General features: G+C 43.3%; 1 protein-coding gene across 4 annotated transcripts in view; it reads right to left on the minus strand.

The window, feature by feature from the left end:
• DENND1B (DENN domain containing 1B) overlaps positions 1 to 18,178 on the minus strand; it is a 271,053-nt gene that overhangs the window by 243,488 nt on the left and 9,387 nt on the right. For all 4 annotated transcript variants that reach the window (XM_018060808.1, XM_018060806.1, XM_018060809.1 and 1 more), the window contains exon 2: positions 16,853 to 16,917. In XM_018060808.1, coding sequence (XP_017916297.1) covers positions 16,853 to 16,917 — 65 coding nt within the window. The remainder of the gene's footprint in view (positions 1 to 16,852; positions 16,918 to 18,178) is intronic.

Consider the following 18,178-nt stretch of genomic DNA (forward strand, 5'->3'; position numbering starts at 1 on the left):
GGAGGCTGCCAGCTGGTTGGCTGGACAAGACGCCCCACCCGCCAGCCACAGGCTCAGACGGCAGCCTGGGCCAGCAAGCAGGAGGCTCCCTCAGCTCCGGACAGCGATGGGAGACAAAAAAGAAGCCTCACTTCCGCAACAGTCTCTGACTAGCTCCTCGATCGGAAGGCCAAGAGTGATCCTGAATAGAGTCCAACAAGGCGGAGCAGGATATTTTGACTCGTCAGCTGTGACGGACAGAACAACACGTCCACCCACTACTTTGCGATCTTAGTCTGCAAGGCCAGAGGCTGGTTATTCCCAGGTGCTTTTCCAGCCATCAGAATAAAGCAGTTAGACATGTAGCTTAGCTTTGTTATTTAGGAGAAAAATAGTATGAATATAGACTATCAGTTGCTGTTGTTAAGTCACTAAGTCGTGTCTGACTCTTCGGGACTCCGTGGACTGCAGCATGCCAGGCTTCCCTGTCCTTCACTATATCCTGGAGTTTGTTCAAACTCATGTCCATTGAGTCAGTTATGCCATCCAACTAATTCTGAATTTTATTCATTATAGTTTTTTTAAAAATTCATTAAAAATAGATGAATATGAAAGTTGTTTACGATATTTACCAAAAGCCATCATTAGAATTACTATCAGAAGTGTATTCTAGGCTGTAGCCTGAAATGCAAAGAAATACACTCATCGCTCATTAATCCTCATATTATCACAGTCATTGTGAAATCACTCTCTTAGCTCTGGAGTCAAACGGTTTAACTGATGGATACAATGTTATTATATATTAAATATGTAATATATACACATACTATATACATATCAAACAAAAGCATCTAATTATTATTTCTTATGAATTAAGAAAGGTATATACATTTTGCTTAAACTACAACAAAAATAACCATTGTTTAAAAACATATTGACATATTTGATTCTCTCTCGGCCATCACAGCTTTACGGTAGAAAGAGGAAGGTGGTTACTGCTGTCATTTTAAAGACAAAGAAACAGGCTCAGAGGGGTTACCAGTAATACCACAAAGCTAGAACTCCAAGTTCTTCTAAATCCACTCTAACTTCAGAGTCCTGCCATCCTAGCTAGCATAAAACAGCAGTGAATGAAAACAACGAATTAAAAGAGCAGATTCTCTTCTCACCAAAGAAACCATAAAGAGAACACCCCTCCTCTGTGTACCTCTCATGGTTAAGAAGACTGAAGATAAAATGATCCCGCAACCCTGGGAGCCCCCGGGAGCCCCCCTGACCACTCACCAATGATAAAGTCTGTTTGCCCAGACATCCATATAAACACTGTCATCTCTGTGTCATGACACGGACAAGGCTGAGAACATTGCTACTGCGAACTCAGGAACATACAGAACGCTCCTAAATAGAGTCTGCTTAGAAAATACAGACTCATAAACGCCATGAAAATACCCTTGAAAAGGTATTGATTGATTGATATCAATGATTTAACAGAATTCTGCTTCAAAGTTAACTGCAGGACTTAAACCCTGACACAGTGGTTCTCAATCATCTTCACAACCCTCTCTTTTTTACTGGAGTATGACTGCTTTACAACGCTGTGTTAGTTTCTGCTGCACAATGAAGAGAACCAGACAGATGTGCACACATATCCCCTCCCTCCTGAGCCTCCTTCCTGCCCACTGCCCCATCCCACCCTCTAGGTCATCACAGAGCCCTGAGCTGAGCTCCCTCTGCCACACAGCAGCTCTCCACCAGCTGCCTGCTTTACACGTGGTCCTGTGCACATGTCAATACCAAGCGCCCAGTTCGTGCCCCACTCCCGCCCCGTGTCCACAGATCCACTCTCTGTGTCTGCATCTCTGTTCTTACCCTGCAAATAGGTACATCTGTATCATTTTTCTAGATTCAACATACATGGGTTAACATACTGTATTTTTCCCTTCCTGACTTACTTCACTCTCTATGATAGACTCTGGATTTATCCACATCTCTACAGATGACCCAATTTCATTCCTTTTTAGGGGCTGAGTAATATTCTTTTGTGAGCTTCCCAGGTGGCTCAGTGGTAAAAAAACCACCTGTCAACATAGGAGACCCAGGTTCAGTCCCCAGGTGGGGAAGGTCTCCCGGAGAAGGAAATGGCAACCCACTCCAGGACTCTTGCCTGGGAAATCCCATGGACCAGGGAGTCTGGTGGGCTACAGTCTATGGGGTCGCAAAAGAGTTGGACATGACTTAGCAGCAACAACAATATTCCAACACATACATACACCACATCTTCTTTATCTAGGCACATAATCCAGATTTTGGCAGAGCATAAATAAAGTTTTCAAGTAATTAACACTGGAGTCACTTTTAATCATCAGTAATTTATCCAATGAGGGGCTTGCCTCGTCCGTTCCGAAGCACTGATAAGGCAGCCCGTGTTTGCATACAACTTCTGCTGCTCACCACAGCCACAGGATTCCTTCAGCACTCGCCCCAGAAAGTTAAACAGGTAGGCAAATGAGTAAGAGTGATGGTATTACTGGGATGGCCTTGGATTCGCTATAAACCTCGGCCACTCGCACACTGCAGTGCTTATTATCAGTGTACTCAGAACTCAAAACCAACTGCACCATGCCCCTAGCTGATAACATGTCCACTAAGACCCCTACAGCCACATAATATTACCCTGTCAGGTATGGATGTGAGAGTTGGACTATAAAGAAAGCTGAGCGCCAAAGAATTGATGCTTTTGAACTGTGGTATTGGAGAAGACTCTTGAGAGTCCCTTGGACTGCAAGGAGATCCAACCAGTCCATTCTGAAGGAGATCAACCCTGGGATTTCTTTGGAGGGAATGATGCTGGAGCTGAAACTCCAGTACTTTGGCCACCTCGTGCGAAGAGTTGACTCATTGAAAAAGACTCTGATGCTGGGAGGGATTGGGGGCAGGAGGAGAAGGGGACGACAGAGGATGAGATGGCTGGATGGCATCACTGACTCAATGGATGTGAGTCTGATTGAACTCCAGGAGTTGGTGATGGACAGGGAGGCCTGGCGTGCTATGATTCATGGGGTCACAGAGTTGGACACGACTGAGCGACTGACCTGAACTGAATCTCACCTCATCATCAGAAATTCAGAGACGTGGGCCCTTAGTTTATTCCCATTCTAATCAGCTTTTAGTTTGTCAATATTAACTCTCAGAAGTTCGAAATTTTTCCACATATATAGAATCCTTACTTTCCTGTTTAAATTAGTGAATGTTTAAAAAAAAAAGTTGGAAGAAAGTGTAAAGAACAGTCACACTGTGACTTCCAAGGCCTGCTCAGTCTTTGTGATGCCACCAAGCCTTTACAGGAGAACTGCCAGACTCATTGCTAAATCTGTATTCTCCACCAAACATCATCTTCAAAGTGAAACTAACTCGGCGGCCCAAAATAAACTAGCACCTTCCGTCCTCCTTGCATCTGACCCCTGCACAGTATTAAGCGGGGGCCCGGGAGGCTTGTTTACCACCTTCCTGTCTTCCACGCTGATAACACACATCAAAACAGGAGGGAAGTTCCTCACTGACGTCTGATTTCTGCTGAAGTGATCACACCTCTTTTCAAAGACCTTACGCACACGATACAGAACCAAGAGTGACTTACAGCCATTTACAAAGCACTTTCATGCCATTTTCTATCGGACTCTCATAACAATTCTTGAGATACAAAGTGCAAACGTCTTATAACTATGAAAAGTGAAATCAACAAGACACTAAACAACTCTACCAAGTTATGAAAGTAATAAACAGCCAAGCCAGGACCAAAAGCCATGTTCCACCCTTGTCCAGTGTCTCTCCACTGCATCATGGAGTCTGTGAGGTTTCATTTTATCCGTAGAAGGATTCCAGACTTTAGGTTTTTAGAAAATCATGTCATCAGACCCATTTACCCCTACTTACCTTGAGACAGAGATTCAACTGGCTATTCACATTCAATCAAAGAGTAAGCATCAGTTTTATTTAGAGTGTGTCTGCTGAGAGTTTCTGAAATTACCTTTCATAATATTCACCACCACCCCCCATGCACCATTGGTGGAAATGTAAACTAGTGCAGCCACTCTGAGAAATAGTATGGAGGTGCCTCAAAAAATTAAAGATAGAGCTACCACAGGAAGAAAGCAAAGACCCTAATTAGAAAAGTTATACGCGCCTGTGTTCATTTCAGCATTCTTTACAACAGCCAAGATACAGAAGCAACCCAAGTGCCCATCAACAGACAAAAGTGCGCACACAGACCGACACACACACACCCCCAACCTGGACCACTCAGCCACAAAGAAGAATAATATCTTATCATTTATGACAACATGCATGGACCTAGAGAGTATTACTGCTAAGTGAAAACAGTCAGAGATAGACAAGTACTGTACGATTTCACCTGTAGGTGGAATCTAAAAAACAAATGCACAAACACAGCAAAAAGAGTTACAGAGAACACGTGTAGTTGGGGGAGGTGAGTGGAAAGACACAGGTGATTAAGGGAGGGAGATTAAGGAGGTACGAACTTCCAGTTACAATACAAGTGTGTCATGGGTATGAAATGTACCCATGGGTACCCATAGGCATGTGGGGAACATAGTCAATAACCAGGTAATACCTTCATAGGTGACATTATAACTAGATTCATCCTGGACGATTCTGAAATGCACAGAAATAACAAATCACTACTCTGTGTAACAGAAACTAACATAGTGTTAGAGGTCAATGATACTTCAAAAATAAACAAACTCATTTTGTAAAAAAAAAGCGAGAGAGATCAGACTGTGGTTACCAGAGGGAGCGGGGGAAGAGAGCAGAATAAAGATGGTCGAAAGGTATAAAACTCCAGTTAAAACCTAAGTGCATGCTGAGGGTGTAATGCATGGCATGGTAAAGACCACTTACACTGCTGTATGCTACAAAGCTGTTGAGAGTAAATCCTAAGAGTGTTCATCACAAGGGGAAAAAATTTTTTTTTCTTTCTTTAATTTGTATGTATAGGAGATGACAGATGTTCACTAAACCTGGGGTGGTCACTTCATGACGTATGTAGTCATACCACTATGCTGCACACCTCAAACTCGTCCAGGGCTGTGTCTCCATTATATCCCAACAAAACTGGGAGGAAAAAGAAAACACCATGCTATATTATGCTATTTTTATTTTCCAATCAAAGAAAAGAAGTAATCAGGTTAAAGAAATACAATACCAATATTCACTCCTCTAATAGCTTCCCTGCCTTTTCACTAGAAAAAGAAACAGATGCCCAAAGGGCACCCTGCATCCGAACAACAAAGATCAAAGCTTTTTTCAAACAAAAAGTATTTCATGAAATGATTTTTTTAAACAATAAAAGAAATAAACTTTTAAAAAACCAAATAAATTGACACAAAATAATGAAAAAGCAAAGTACAATTAAAAGTAAAATTACAAACTGAAGAATCAACACAGTCCAAAGAATATAAAAATATTAAACGTCTCATAAATGAAAGAATAAACACCTAGTACACCAAAAAGCAAAAGTGAAAGGAGGTAAATACAAATTCCAGGATTTAACACCTCTGTGCAGATGCAGGAGGCAGTAGAGACACCCCACAGCCTCGCTGGCCCCAGTTACTAAAGACCCAGAAGCAGAAACAGGGCCTCTGGCCCTTCCTCGGACTGCAGAAGCTTCAGCACCCCTGCCCTCTGGGCCATCGACATCTGTGTGGGAGGAAGACAGCTCCAAGACCACGGAGCTCCACCTTACTCATCACCTCCTCCAACGCAGAGACCGAGCAAGCGTGCCCACCGCCCACTCTCCCCAGCCCCAGCGTTTAAATTAAGTGCTGCAACTCAGAATAAGAATCGCTAAGTCCCTTAACAACAATAAACGGATAATTCTTGCGTTTTGACCAAATTAAATTCAGCCATACCTTAAAAAAGGCAAATTCTAATTGTGTTTCAAATTAAATTTTAAAGTAAATACAAATCATATGTATTTCAGAGCTGACTCCCTGGAAAAGACCTGGATGCTGGCAAAGATTGAGGGCAGGAGGAGAAGGGGGCGACGGAGGATGAGATGGTTGGAGGGCATCACTGACTCCATGGACATGAGTTTGAGCAAACGCTGGGAGATAGTTGAAGACAAGAGCCTGGTGTGCTGCAGCCCATGGGGTTGCAAAAAGTCGGACGTGAGAGTGACTGAACAACAACCAGTTGTATAGGTTAGATCTCTCAAATGTCTTAAGTACAATACAGATCATACATTTCAAAAAATTACACTACCATGAAGATGTAAGCTGTAAACCATGGCAAATGTAACTTGGTCTTACTGTGATGACTCAGAAGGCATTTCTGGTGTTCAGTGACCTCATTGCCAACACTCTGGCCACCATTTGAAGAAACCACAAGCAAGAAAGTAGTGGTGTTATGATACAAGGTTTAAGGCAAAAAATTTAACATGAAGGGCATCTCCACTCTTCTTCCCAGGCTTATCAAACACAAAATGATCATTGTCGATTTCAATCATACCTGAGGGAAATAAATCAAAAACTTACCAAGAGATTCTATGAATCCCCAAACTGAGTAAACTCTAAGGAAATGGATTTTATAATGGCCTTATAAAGAATTCTAGAGAGCTACACCAGCCTCAATGACCAAATGTAGAACAATGCCAGGTACAAAGTATTGTACCATAGATTACTCATGTACATCTTCAACCATCAAGCTATCAAATTATCAAATGAAATAAATATTTACAAATTAAAATGCTGGCTTTCAACTCATATTCCAGTTTAATGCTTCCACCTTTTGGAGTAAATATTGTTATGAAAAAACACAATAGTAACCACTGAAAACTTGGAAACTAGTATTTTTGTATGTGGTTTTTAGCTTAAAATGTCCTCTGTGACATGTCAAAACCTGTACACAGTAAACACAACCAACGTATAACCTTGATGAAATTCTGTTGTCCCTATTTTCAACAAAATTTTCTGCAGATTCTTGTCATCAAAATCACACACTGCACAGCAAAACACCAAAACTTAGTTCTCATGTCCTCTGTAGTAATAAGAATATAATAAAGAGAGAAAAACAAATATTTTCTAAAAATAAACTGTTTATAGTTATTAAATAGAAAATACCATTTTAATTTATATAAAAGACTAACAATGACCAAGACCTTGAAAAAGATTCCCCAAATATCACATGACTTCCTCTTCCAAACATCATATCCAAGACACACTGGAATCTCAAAAAAAAACTAAACTTCATAATTCTTCCTGAACCACATCCATGTACTTTTAATGTGCAGACCTTGAGGACATTAACATACTTCTGAACTCCCTGTGTTTCATTTTAGCCAATGTTTTCTGCACAAATTCATGCTGTTTCAAATAATTTTTAATTGAAATTAATAAAAAGTCTAAATTTTACCACTACTCAAGGGACAACATTTTAAAGGACTGCTTAATTTTCATTAATGATCATGAACACTAAACATATCTTTTGCTGGTGCAGCTTTGCTACCCAACCAAGACAGAATTATTTCTGAAATGACTAATTTCTGGATGCTTACATGCTTGCAGAAGACCATCAGATGTACTAAACTGATAACTGTACGCTTTATTTTCAGATTCAAATGATAAATAAGAAGGAACTGAAAGAGGAAAAGGTTCCATCTGATCTTTACCAGTTCTGCCTACTAAGACAAGAGTTTGTGGTTTATCAACAGTTCTACAAAAAAATAAAATAAAATTTAAATAAAGCACATATTGCTTGTGAAGGTAAAAAAAAATAGCCTTTCAAAGCTCTACACATTAAATTTTTTTTAAGATTTAAGAAATATACAATAGGTGTTGGAAATACAGCAGCACCTTTTACTAACTTCACTGTGATAACAGAGTATAACTTAACAAGTCACTATTGAGCATCATCTGTATGAGGACAACTTCCAAAAATCTGCAAGAGATCCAAAGACAGGCTTGTCCTTGAGAACTTAAAATCCAGTGTTCACAGAGAGCAACAAAGACCACGTTCAAGGTAGACTATAACTGCCATGAGGCAAATATCAAAAGGATAATTACTCAGCGACTTCTTTTCATATCCTTGACTTCTGTAGCTTCACTTCCACAAATTTCACCTGCTTGATAAAGTTGTTACATTCTTAAAGAAGATAAGATATTGACAGTAATACCTCTCAATACCTTTCACAATTTTCATTCTTTTTCTTTAAAGCCATCATAGTACCTTAATAATAGTGCTTCAACAGTTGAACAAATACTCACTGAACAGGTATTTGGGGTCAGACACTGTTTCGGGCTCTGAGTAAACAAAACTAAGCCCCACAAGCCCCTGCCTAGGCAGTTGACACCATAGCCGAGAGACTGCTTCTTAATCAGCTTCCTTAGTCACAAGTATTTAGACCAAAAGCGATATATTCTTTACTCTTACTTAGTCACAAGATTCTGAATATGAAGTACAACTACCTTTAGAACGAGATAATTGCCTGGAACCCAACTGAGAGCTGACGAGACATGCAGCTATCTCCCCTCCATCACCTGGGGACCCCCCAGGCCCCCCAGCCCCTCTGCACAGCGCTGAGGGACCTGCCCCCCTCACACTGGGTGTGGCCCCTACAGAGCAGGCCGCAGCCCTGACACCACCACAGTCCCTGACTTGAAACTGACATCCTGTGAGAATGCCATCTTCTCAAGTGCTCTGCGTCTGTGCTCGGCACATAACTGGCGCTCAGACACGTGCTCAGTGAATGAAAGAAGCCTGAGGATCTCCTATGACGTTCACACTCTTCTTGCCATTTTCTTCTTTTGACTGATCCCTGTTAAAAGACGCTAATGTAGTATCACAACAAGTCTGGTCTAGCCTGGCTTCGGGGAAGTTCTAAACGGGTGGCATTCTCAAACTGCTGCAGAAAAAGTCAAAGCTATTAGAATATGCTGATTATTTTAGGGGCAGCACAGCCTAACGGTTGGAGAATTAGCAAAACAGATTCAAGTCGCAGTCCCACCTCTGGGAGCTGTGTGTTACTTAACCTTTCTGAGATTCCATGTCCTCATCTTTATGAAAATAACAGTCCCCACTTCATGTGGCTGTACTGAAGATAAAGAGGATATGTAGACTCTTTCCACAGCTACTGACACACTGTTAAATATTAGTTTTATTTCTATTTCTGTAATACATCTAACTGGAGGCCTGACCAGAGAAAATAAATTGGTAAATTAGGTGCTGTAACCATGCCATCACTTTATTTCATTAACTGGGAAGTTATAAACCAAAAAAAAATGTCTTAATGAAATTCACTCTAAATATACTTACACACATATTAAAGCTGTTAACCACAAACCAGAAACGGAGTATCAATACAAACCGGGAAAATGAGAAAACCCAACCGACAGAGGTATCCTTGATCCTCAGTTCAGAGATCTTTGCACCACAGCAAGTTTGCATCATTCTAATTAATTCAGGTGTACCAGGCTTTCTTTAAAATTAAAATGCTCCCCTGAGGGCTATCTATCAGTTGTTCACACCTCACTGTGAATTACTTTCATCAGATAAATAAATTAAGTAACACCACCTACTTAAGGCAACTGTGATTTGAGGAGTGGTGAGCCAGGTCCTGCGGGGCCGGGCAGGGCTGTGCTGGGCTCGCTGGCCAGGGTCTCTGTGCACTCATGGGGCAGCATGACAACGAGGCCCTGGGGGGCTTCCAGGGGCAGAAAAGCCATCAAAGTGATACCCTTTACGGACACGTCCAGCTCCCTGATTCTACGCTCTCTGCTGAAGTGTGCCCAGAGAACCCAGAGCCCCAAACAGTGTCTGACCCCAAGTATCTGTTCAGTGAACATTCGTTCAACTGTTGAAGCACCATTATTAAGGTACTAAGATGGCTTTTAAAGAAAAAGAATGAAAATTGGGAAGGGTATTGAGAGGTATTACTATCAAAATCTTTTCTTCTTTAAGAATGTAACAACTTTTATCCAGCAGGTGAAATTTGGGGAAGTGAAGCTACAGAAGTAAAAGATATAAAAAGAAGTCGCTGAGTAATAATCTTTTTGATTAAAGCTGCAAAGTTAAACAACATGTGAATAAATAAAAGCACCTAATGAGACAAGTTACCATCAGAAAACAAGCTCCGCAGCATCCCTATCAGAGTAAGAATCGATAAACACTGAGCCCTGAAGTTGGCTTGCTTCCTACCCTTCAGGCAGCTGCGGGGAGGAGGTGATCTCAGAGCCAAACAGAAAAGGGCAGCTCTTCTCAACTCCATTCCAGGTAGAAGCAAAGGGTCTGTCTCAGAGGTGCGCCCCTGAAGAGCCACAGGAGACTCTGCCCCTGGTTAGCAGCTCTGAGAAAAGTGCCGCTTTCTGCTGCAACGTGGGGCACACTGTCAGAACGTTCACTGAAGACTTGCTCTAATTCCTCAGTGCATCTGGGGTGAGAGGAATTCCTTAACCAACACGAAGCTGGAGCAGAAAAGCATAGTAGCTCCATTTTACTCACATATTTCCCCCCCCCCACTTTGGGCAACATGTAAATCTCCTAGACCATCTTATGTTATGTATGATTCACCAAAGTTCTACTCTCTGAATGCCAGGGTTTTCTGGGGTTTTCAGTGCGTGGAGGGGTATTGATGGGCTTCAAGGTGGCCTCCACAAACACACATGCACGGTGCGTGTCCCAGTAAATCCTGTGATGGGAGGCAGGGGCAGAGTGGATGTGGGGCCTGAATGGGGGTGGGGGGCCCTGAGCACAGGAACCCCAAACAGCCCCACCCCAGGCAGAGGGTGACAGGCCAGTAATGTCCCCGCAGGGCTTCCCCGGTGGCTCAGTAGTGAGGAGTCCGCCTGCCGACGCAGGAGACGGGGGTCGATCCCTGGTCCAGGGAGACCCCACATGCTGCAGGGCAACTAAGCCTGAGCACCGCAATCGCTAAGCTTGTGCTCTGGAGCCTGGGAACCACAACTACTAAAGTCTGCACACCTGAGACCTGTGCTCCACAACAAGAGAGGCCACCACAGTGAGCTGGAACCAGAGAGCGGCCCCCGCGCGTCACAACGAGAGAAAGCCCACTCGCAGCAACAAAGACCCAGCGCGGCCAAAATTAACTAAATGAATCTAAAAACTAATAACGCCCTCGTTGCAGCCCACCAGCCAGCACACACTGAGGGTCACGTCCACAAGCGCGGCCTCTGGGAACTCACTGGACCAACATTAACCTGACCAACAGTCAGACACCACACTCAGACCACTTTCTGCCGTGCAGTCCGTAAATACTAAACATGCCAGCGGCTGCACTACACTGTTCCTTAGGAATACAGTCGCTGGGTCACAGGCTGGTCCTCGAAGAGGTCACTCAGAGCGGGGCAAGCAGACGCTAAGAAACGTCTGCATGTCTCTGCATTACTATCTTAGATGTACCTGAAGAACGGGATACAGGCAGAAGCGAAACGTAATAAATCTGTGTAAACAGGATCCCTCAAGGCGAAAACCTATCAAATGCAAAAGGGAGCTCAGGAGGACACAGTCAGGATTCTTTGGCCTAAGGTTGTGATTTAAGAAAAAGGAGACAGTTCAGACTGTTCACATGAGCTGGAGATCAAAGGACAGAGCATCTGATACTGACTGGGCTGGAGAAGCTGATAAAAGTAGAAAGCTGGTGGCAAGGTGGGAGCTGCTCCTAAGAGAAGTTACTCTCTCTGGCTAAAGAGAATAAGATAAAGAAAACAAGCTCTGCTAAAAGAAGCACGGAAAACCATCAATAAATAAAAATGTTAGCTCAAAGATTCACTAAATATCGACATGGAAATCCTAAAAGTGGTGCACTGTGAACACCACAAGGACAAGGCTCAGTAAGCACTGTGGAATCACACCTCATTCATTAATTTCCCGGAAGACACTCTATTCCTGCTTTAAAAAAGTACCTGCGCCACACACAGTTTATACTCCAGGACTAAAGAGCCTCTTGATGAAAGTGAAAGAGGAGTGGAAAAGTTGCTTAAAACTCAACATTCAGAAAACTAAGATCATGGCATCTGGTCCCATCACTTCATGGCAAACAGATGGGGAAACAACAGAAACAGACTTTATTTTGGGGGGCTCCAAAATCACTGCAAATAGTGACTGCAACCATGAAATTAAAAGACACTTGCTTCTTGGAAGAAAAGCTATAACCAACCTAGACAGCATATTAAAAACCAGAGATATTACTTTGCCAACAAAGGTCCGTCCAGTCAAGGCTATGGTTTTCCTGGTAGTCATGTATGGATATAAGAGTTGGACTATAAAGAAAGCTGAGTGCCAAAGAATTGATGTTTTTGAACTATGGTATTGGAGAAGACTCTTGAGAGTCCCTTGGACTGCAAGGAGATCCAACCAGTCCATCTTAAAGGAAATCAGTCCTGAATATTCACTGGAAGGACTGATGCTGAAGCTGGAACTCCAATACTTTGGCCACCTGATACAAAGAACTGGCTCATTTGCAAAGACTCCTAATGCTGGGAAAGATTGAAGGCAGGAGATTAAGGGGACGACAGAGGATGAGATGGTTGGATGGCATCACCAACTCAATGGACATGAGTTTGAGCAAGCTCCAGGAGTTGGAGATGGACAGGGACTGCAGGCATGCTGCAGTCCATGGGGTTGCAAAGAGTGAGACACGACTGAGCGATTGAACTAAACGGATTTCCCTGTGCGAAGCTACTACACATGAGATCCAACAGAGACACTAGATTTAAATATGCAGTGAAAAGTGAGAAAGTGTTAGTCACTCAGTTGTGTCCAACTCTTTTTGTGACCCCATGCACTGCAGCCCGCCAGGCTCCTCTGTCCATGGGATTCTCCAGCAAGAATACCGGAGTGGGCTGCCATGCCCTTGTCCAAGGCATCTTCCTGACCCAGGGATCAAACCCAGGTCTCCCGCATTGCAGGTGGATTCTTAAAATATCTACATGTTATCAAATCTACTAAAAACCAACAGACTGAAGTAGAGACTCTGGAGCCAGGCTACTCTGGGCAAGTTATCTTCATTTCTGCCCTCAGGGTTTTTTGTTAAGTATGCAGGACCAACTGTCGGTGACTCAAGCCCCACACAAGTAGAGGCTATGGCTCCTGCCCCTGTGGGTGCGGGGCCAAGAGCACAGAACGGAAAGCAGGGCCGTGGGGCCGCCGCCTGAAGGGAAACCCCAGGAGGAGGCGTCTCCCGCCCTCCTCCAGCAAGAGCCGCTCTTCAGTTCCCTGAAAGCAGTGGCGGCACGCCTCCAGTAAGTTCCGCAGTGCGAACTGTAGGCAGCCCGCCTTGCGGGCTGAGCCTCCCTGATGGCTGGAAGCGAAAAAAAGACAGTGGAACAGGCGTGATGATGGCGGCCGGCTTGGAGATCTAATGGGAAGAACACAGAGAGCTGGATGCCAGCACCTGGCTCTCCAGGAGCTGGGGCAGAAGCTACCAGAGGCACTGCCCTGCCTGGAGAGCAGCCACGTGGAGACGCCCCCAGCACCCAGCCCTCCGACACAGGGACACACCGACCTGCTCGCAGCAGTGCTGAACACCCGTCAGATGTGACGGGTGCTTTCCACAAACTCCATGCAATGCCCTTGAGACAAGTCCAAACAGGTGAGAGGAAGGCTGTCCCTCACCAGGGCCAGACGTTATCAGCTACATCTCAACAATGCCATTTCTTTTTCTTTTTTTTTTAAGGCTATTTATTTGGGCTTCCCTGGTGGCTCAGGAGCAAAGAATCCACCTGCCAATGCAGGAGACGATGGTTTGATCCCTGGGTTGGGAAGATCCCCTGGAGAAGGAAATGGCAACCTGCTCCAGTACTCTTGCCTGAGAAATCCTGTGGACAGAGGGACCTGGTGGGCTACAGTTCATAGGGCCGCAAAGAGTGGGACGTGACTTAGCAGCTAAACAACAAAAAAGTACGTATTTATTTATTTTGGTCATGCCCCAAGACATGTGGGGATCTTAGTTCCCCAACCAGGAATCAAACCCATGTGCCCTGCACTATAAGCTCAGAGTCTTACCCACAGGAACTGCTAGGGAAGTCCCCTACGATGCCACTTCAAATCTCTAACTACATCCTAGTTAGTGAGGATCTGCCTCTGAAGACATTTATGATCTAAATCATTCAGGACAAATAAAGGAAGTTAAAACTTCTCTGTTAAACAGTAAACAAGAAACATGCCAAATACCTTAATTATCAATCTTAGCATAAACCAACTTTACCCTAACCATCGTACTTCCTACTGGATCAAACAGACAGTCATCAAAAAATACACCAATATACTGAGAAATAACAACTCATTCAAAAAATAAACCAATGTTTTAAGAAAGGCAAAGAGCACTTTAATTGATTTCCATTCTCCTCTTCCCTGCTAGCTGTTTAGTGTATCATTCATAATGATCTTCTCACTCCACCCTCCACCCCTACCCCCACCCATGGCTACTTTAGGACTGGTCAGCCCCAAGCCCACTTGGGTCACTGGGACCCAACGTTCTGGGGATTTGGGGAAACAAACTACCCCCCTTAGGACCATGACAAGCCAGTGTCTTCCATCCCCAGAGTTATACACGAGAAGCAGGGTTCCAACCCATCTGAGAGCCACGCTACCACCACAAGGAACCTAAGTCTCCCAGTGACTGCACTCCTGTGGGTGGTGAGCCCAGAGGCAGAAAGAGCCGAGGTCTCTGGTGACCTACTTCTAAACTTCCTTTTATGAAATATTAAGTTTCCTTATAATTGAAATGGGTTTCATGTTGTACCCTAAAACATCATAATTTACTCATCTTGTTTTACATGTCCAGTAGAACATAAAAATGTCATCCATATTCATGTAAATGTTAGCAAAAAAGTGTTCTATTTTAAATAAACTGATGCCCATATGAGACTCATTAAATACATGGCACTCACTGACAGTTAAATATCTGAATAACTTTCTGGAGTAATTTCTGGACATTTTGCCCTTTAATAATTATCAATAAAACAGAAAACTAGTTTAAAAACATTTAGAAGCATCAAACTCTCAATCTGACATAAAACTTTAGTTATATAGTAGTATTACTTTTAAGAGCACAGAAAGGGTAACTCTTAGACCCTAAAATATTAGTCAAGTTCACAGTGTTTAAGTCACAATCAAAAAAGAACCGATGCTAATGCTTTTTACATAATCAAGTTTAGCTTTAAAAAAAAAAAAAATCTTTAGATTTTGTTGCCAGTGAGCCATTTTAATGGAATACGTGGGTAGGACAGATTAACTGCAACCTACAGAGAAGCCAACCGTGTTTATTTTAACCACTTATAATATTTTCAACTTCATCGCGCTAGATAAACAGTTAAAATACAAAGATGTTTCCGATGAGCAGTGATTTAAACAATGAAACCAAAAGAGCGAGAAGGTAATAAAAGAAGGGCAGAGTAGAAGGTGCCTACTGAAAAGGCTAGCTCCTAAAAAATGGATAAAGGCAGAGAGAGGAAGTAAGCAGTAGGCTCGGGACCCCCTCAACACAGGCGTGGAGCTGGTGTCCCTTGAGGCAGGCCCACCCTTTCATCAGGAACCAGCATGGATTCAAAATGGCAGAGAAACCCCCACTGCCCAAAGGAATTCAGCCTGTTCTACAAACACGTCAGGTCAGCATTATTTCACACACCTTAGCTGATGTTACAGTAGACATTGTGAAGATTTATTCCTATCATAAATACACTACAGAATACATTTAAATTGGAGCTGAAAAAAAAAAAAATAACGTATCCATTGGAACCTTCAAAGAGAACGTATTTGGACCTGGAAACAACGTAAGCAGACTATACATTCAGGACAACGAAAGATAACCTCTTCAACCAGAGAAAGCTCACGTACAACCTAGGATCTCTCCTCGCCTGGGGGACAAACCTGACCACAGCTGCCGCTCAAACAGGCCTGAGTGGGGCAGGCAGGGCTGCTGGAGCCAGGAACAGGCCTGCCTTCCTACCTAAAATTAGCCCTGCCCACCTCACCGCAGCTGGGTTGGGCGCCTCTATTTTAAGGTGCGCGACTCCAAATTGCTTAGGAGCGTGTAATTGCCGGCCGATGTGGGGAGCTGAGAGTGTGGAGAGACTTCCCAGCCAGCCTCAAGAGTGGACAACCAGTCTGGACCAAAGTCGCACGCTGAATCATCATGCTATCTGGGGTCTAAGTACACAGCTGGTGAACTCATACACGGGAGATACGCATGAAAGACACAACACGGACAGAACGCAGAGAAAACAAGCAAGAGGAGACAGCGCCTCCTCTCATCCACCAGCCCTCCCCCCACCACCCAGCACACCCACCCCCGCCCACAAAAGCAGGGGGAAAACTGACAACAGTCATGATCCTAAGGTGTCCTCATCATCTCGGGAAACTATCATGTAGCAACTGACAGCTGAAACCCCTTCCAAGCAATGCCACAGGGCTGTTTACCGCCCTCTGAAAGGCCCTGGCTCCCGGAGTAAAGCCCACAGAGAGGGCTGCCCAGTCCACATTCCACATCTGGGGAACTTGAGACGGGAACTGGTGTGGCTTACACCAGGAGAAAATTTTCACCAGCATTTTAAACGGGAGCTGAATTTTCAAGAAGGAATGAAAGACTATCCCTATAACTAACAATAACGTCATCAACAAAGTTGTAAGTTACATGGCACTTACACACTCCTGAAATTTAAGCTACACAGATAACATTCCTGATTCCCACCACCTCAGAGCTAAAACTCAGCCTCTATTTTCCGACCAGAACTTGAGACACTAGACACAGAAGGTGTATTTAATACAAGTCCTGTCCTGATAGGACCGCATTCCACCTGTCTACACCCTAAGCGTTTCTTCTGAACTAGCAAAACACACGTACCTTCATTTTCAGAGGCATGACATTTCACTTTCAATACCAAGTCAAAGGTCCTTTCTGGATTTTCCCTGAAAGAAAAAGAACTTTGTTAGTATTTCTTTCCTATGACAAAGTTTATATTATCTTAACTCTAACAGTTAATCTTGTTCTTGTCTCAATAGAGTCCATGTAACGATATGACCAGGCTTCCCAGGTGGCTTTGTGGTCAAGAAACCACCTGTCAATTCAGGTGAGACCCAGGTTCAATCCTTGGGTTGGGAAGATACCCCGGATAAGGGAACAGCAACCTACTCCAGTATTCCTGCCTGGGAAATCCCATGGACAGAGGAGCCTGGCAGGCTACAGCCCATGGGGTCACAAATGAGTGGGATGCGACTTAGCCACTAAACAACAAAAAACTACATGATCACAAGGGAGAAGAAATAAGATGTTTTCCTGGTTCAGCAACTTAAGCGCACTGAGGCTAACAGTTCAGAGACTTTAGAAAAACATTTAACTTCTGAGTCTCCATCTCACCTAGAAAGTACCCTGTTAGGGTCACAGAACAACTGTGAGGATTACAAATCACATACTACAGTGCTTTATGAAGTATTAAGGGCTTATAAATAGAAAGCATTGCCTTTATCTTATCAAATCAAAATTGAAAAGCCAGAACGTTCCTAACAGGCTCTACCTTTCCCCACCAGCAGAGCTTAACGGCAGGTTCTCTGGCTTTTATCAAAGGACCTGCAATATAGACACAACGGAATGACTGGTTCCCCCTGCCAGGTTCTAGAGCACCATGAAACACTCATAACGGTCCTTAAAAGTGGAACTTTGCATATATTGTCTTGAGACAGAATTACAGCAGGGAAGCACGTTTTAAGTAACAAACTATACATAGCCTCCGAGGCCAACCCAAAAAGATAATGTCAACTATCTGGGAAAACTGGACTATTTCAATATTGGAGTTGATCACTAAGAACAGTAAGGTTTTGCTTCATTCAGAAGTTACCAACATTCACTAAATGCTCACACCTTCAAGGTATATACTTTGTTAATTTCAAAAAGTGAATGGAAATCTATTGAGGCATCTTCTTTAGAAACATTGTGTTCTTTTTAACACAGTTCTGTTTTAATCTCTTTCTGCCAGAAGATAAAAGATCAAGCAACATCTGATACCACAAAGTCCATGTGACCAAAGTGTTAATGTATTTCAGTTATTTCTGGAGTCCTTGGTTGTCTGTGCACTAGCTGTTTTTAATAATGCATTTCCCCCAAGAAATTGGCTTCTAAGTAAGCGCTCTATTTTTTAAAATTTATTACAAGAATCTAGAAACAGAGAAATTG

This window comes from Capra hircus, chromosome 16, assembly GCF_001704415.2.
Source record: "Capra hircus breed San Clemente chromosome 16, ASM170441v1, whole genome shotgun sequence".
Lineage (NCBI taxonomy): Eukaryota > Metazoa > Chordata > Mammalia > Artiodactyla > Bovidae > Capra > Capra hircus.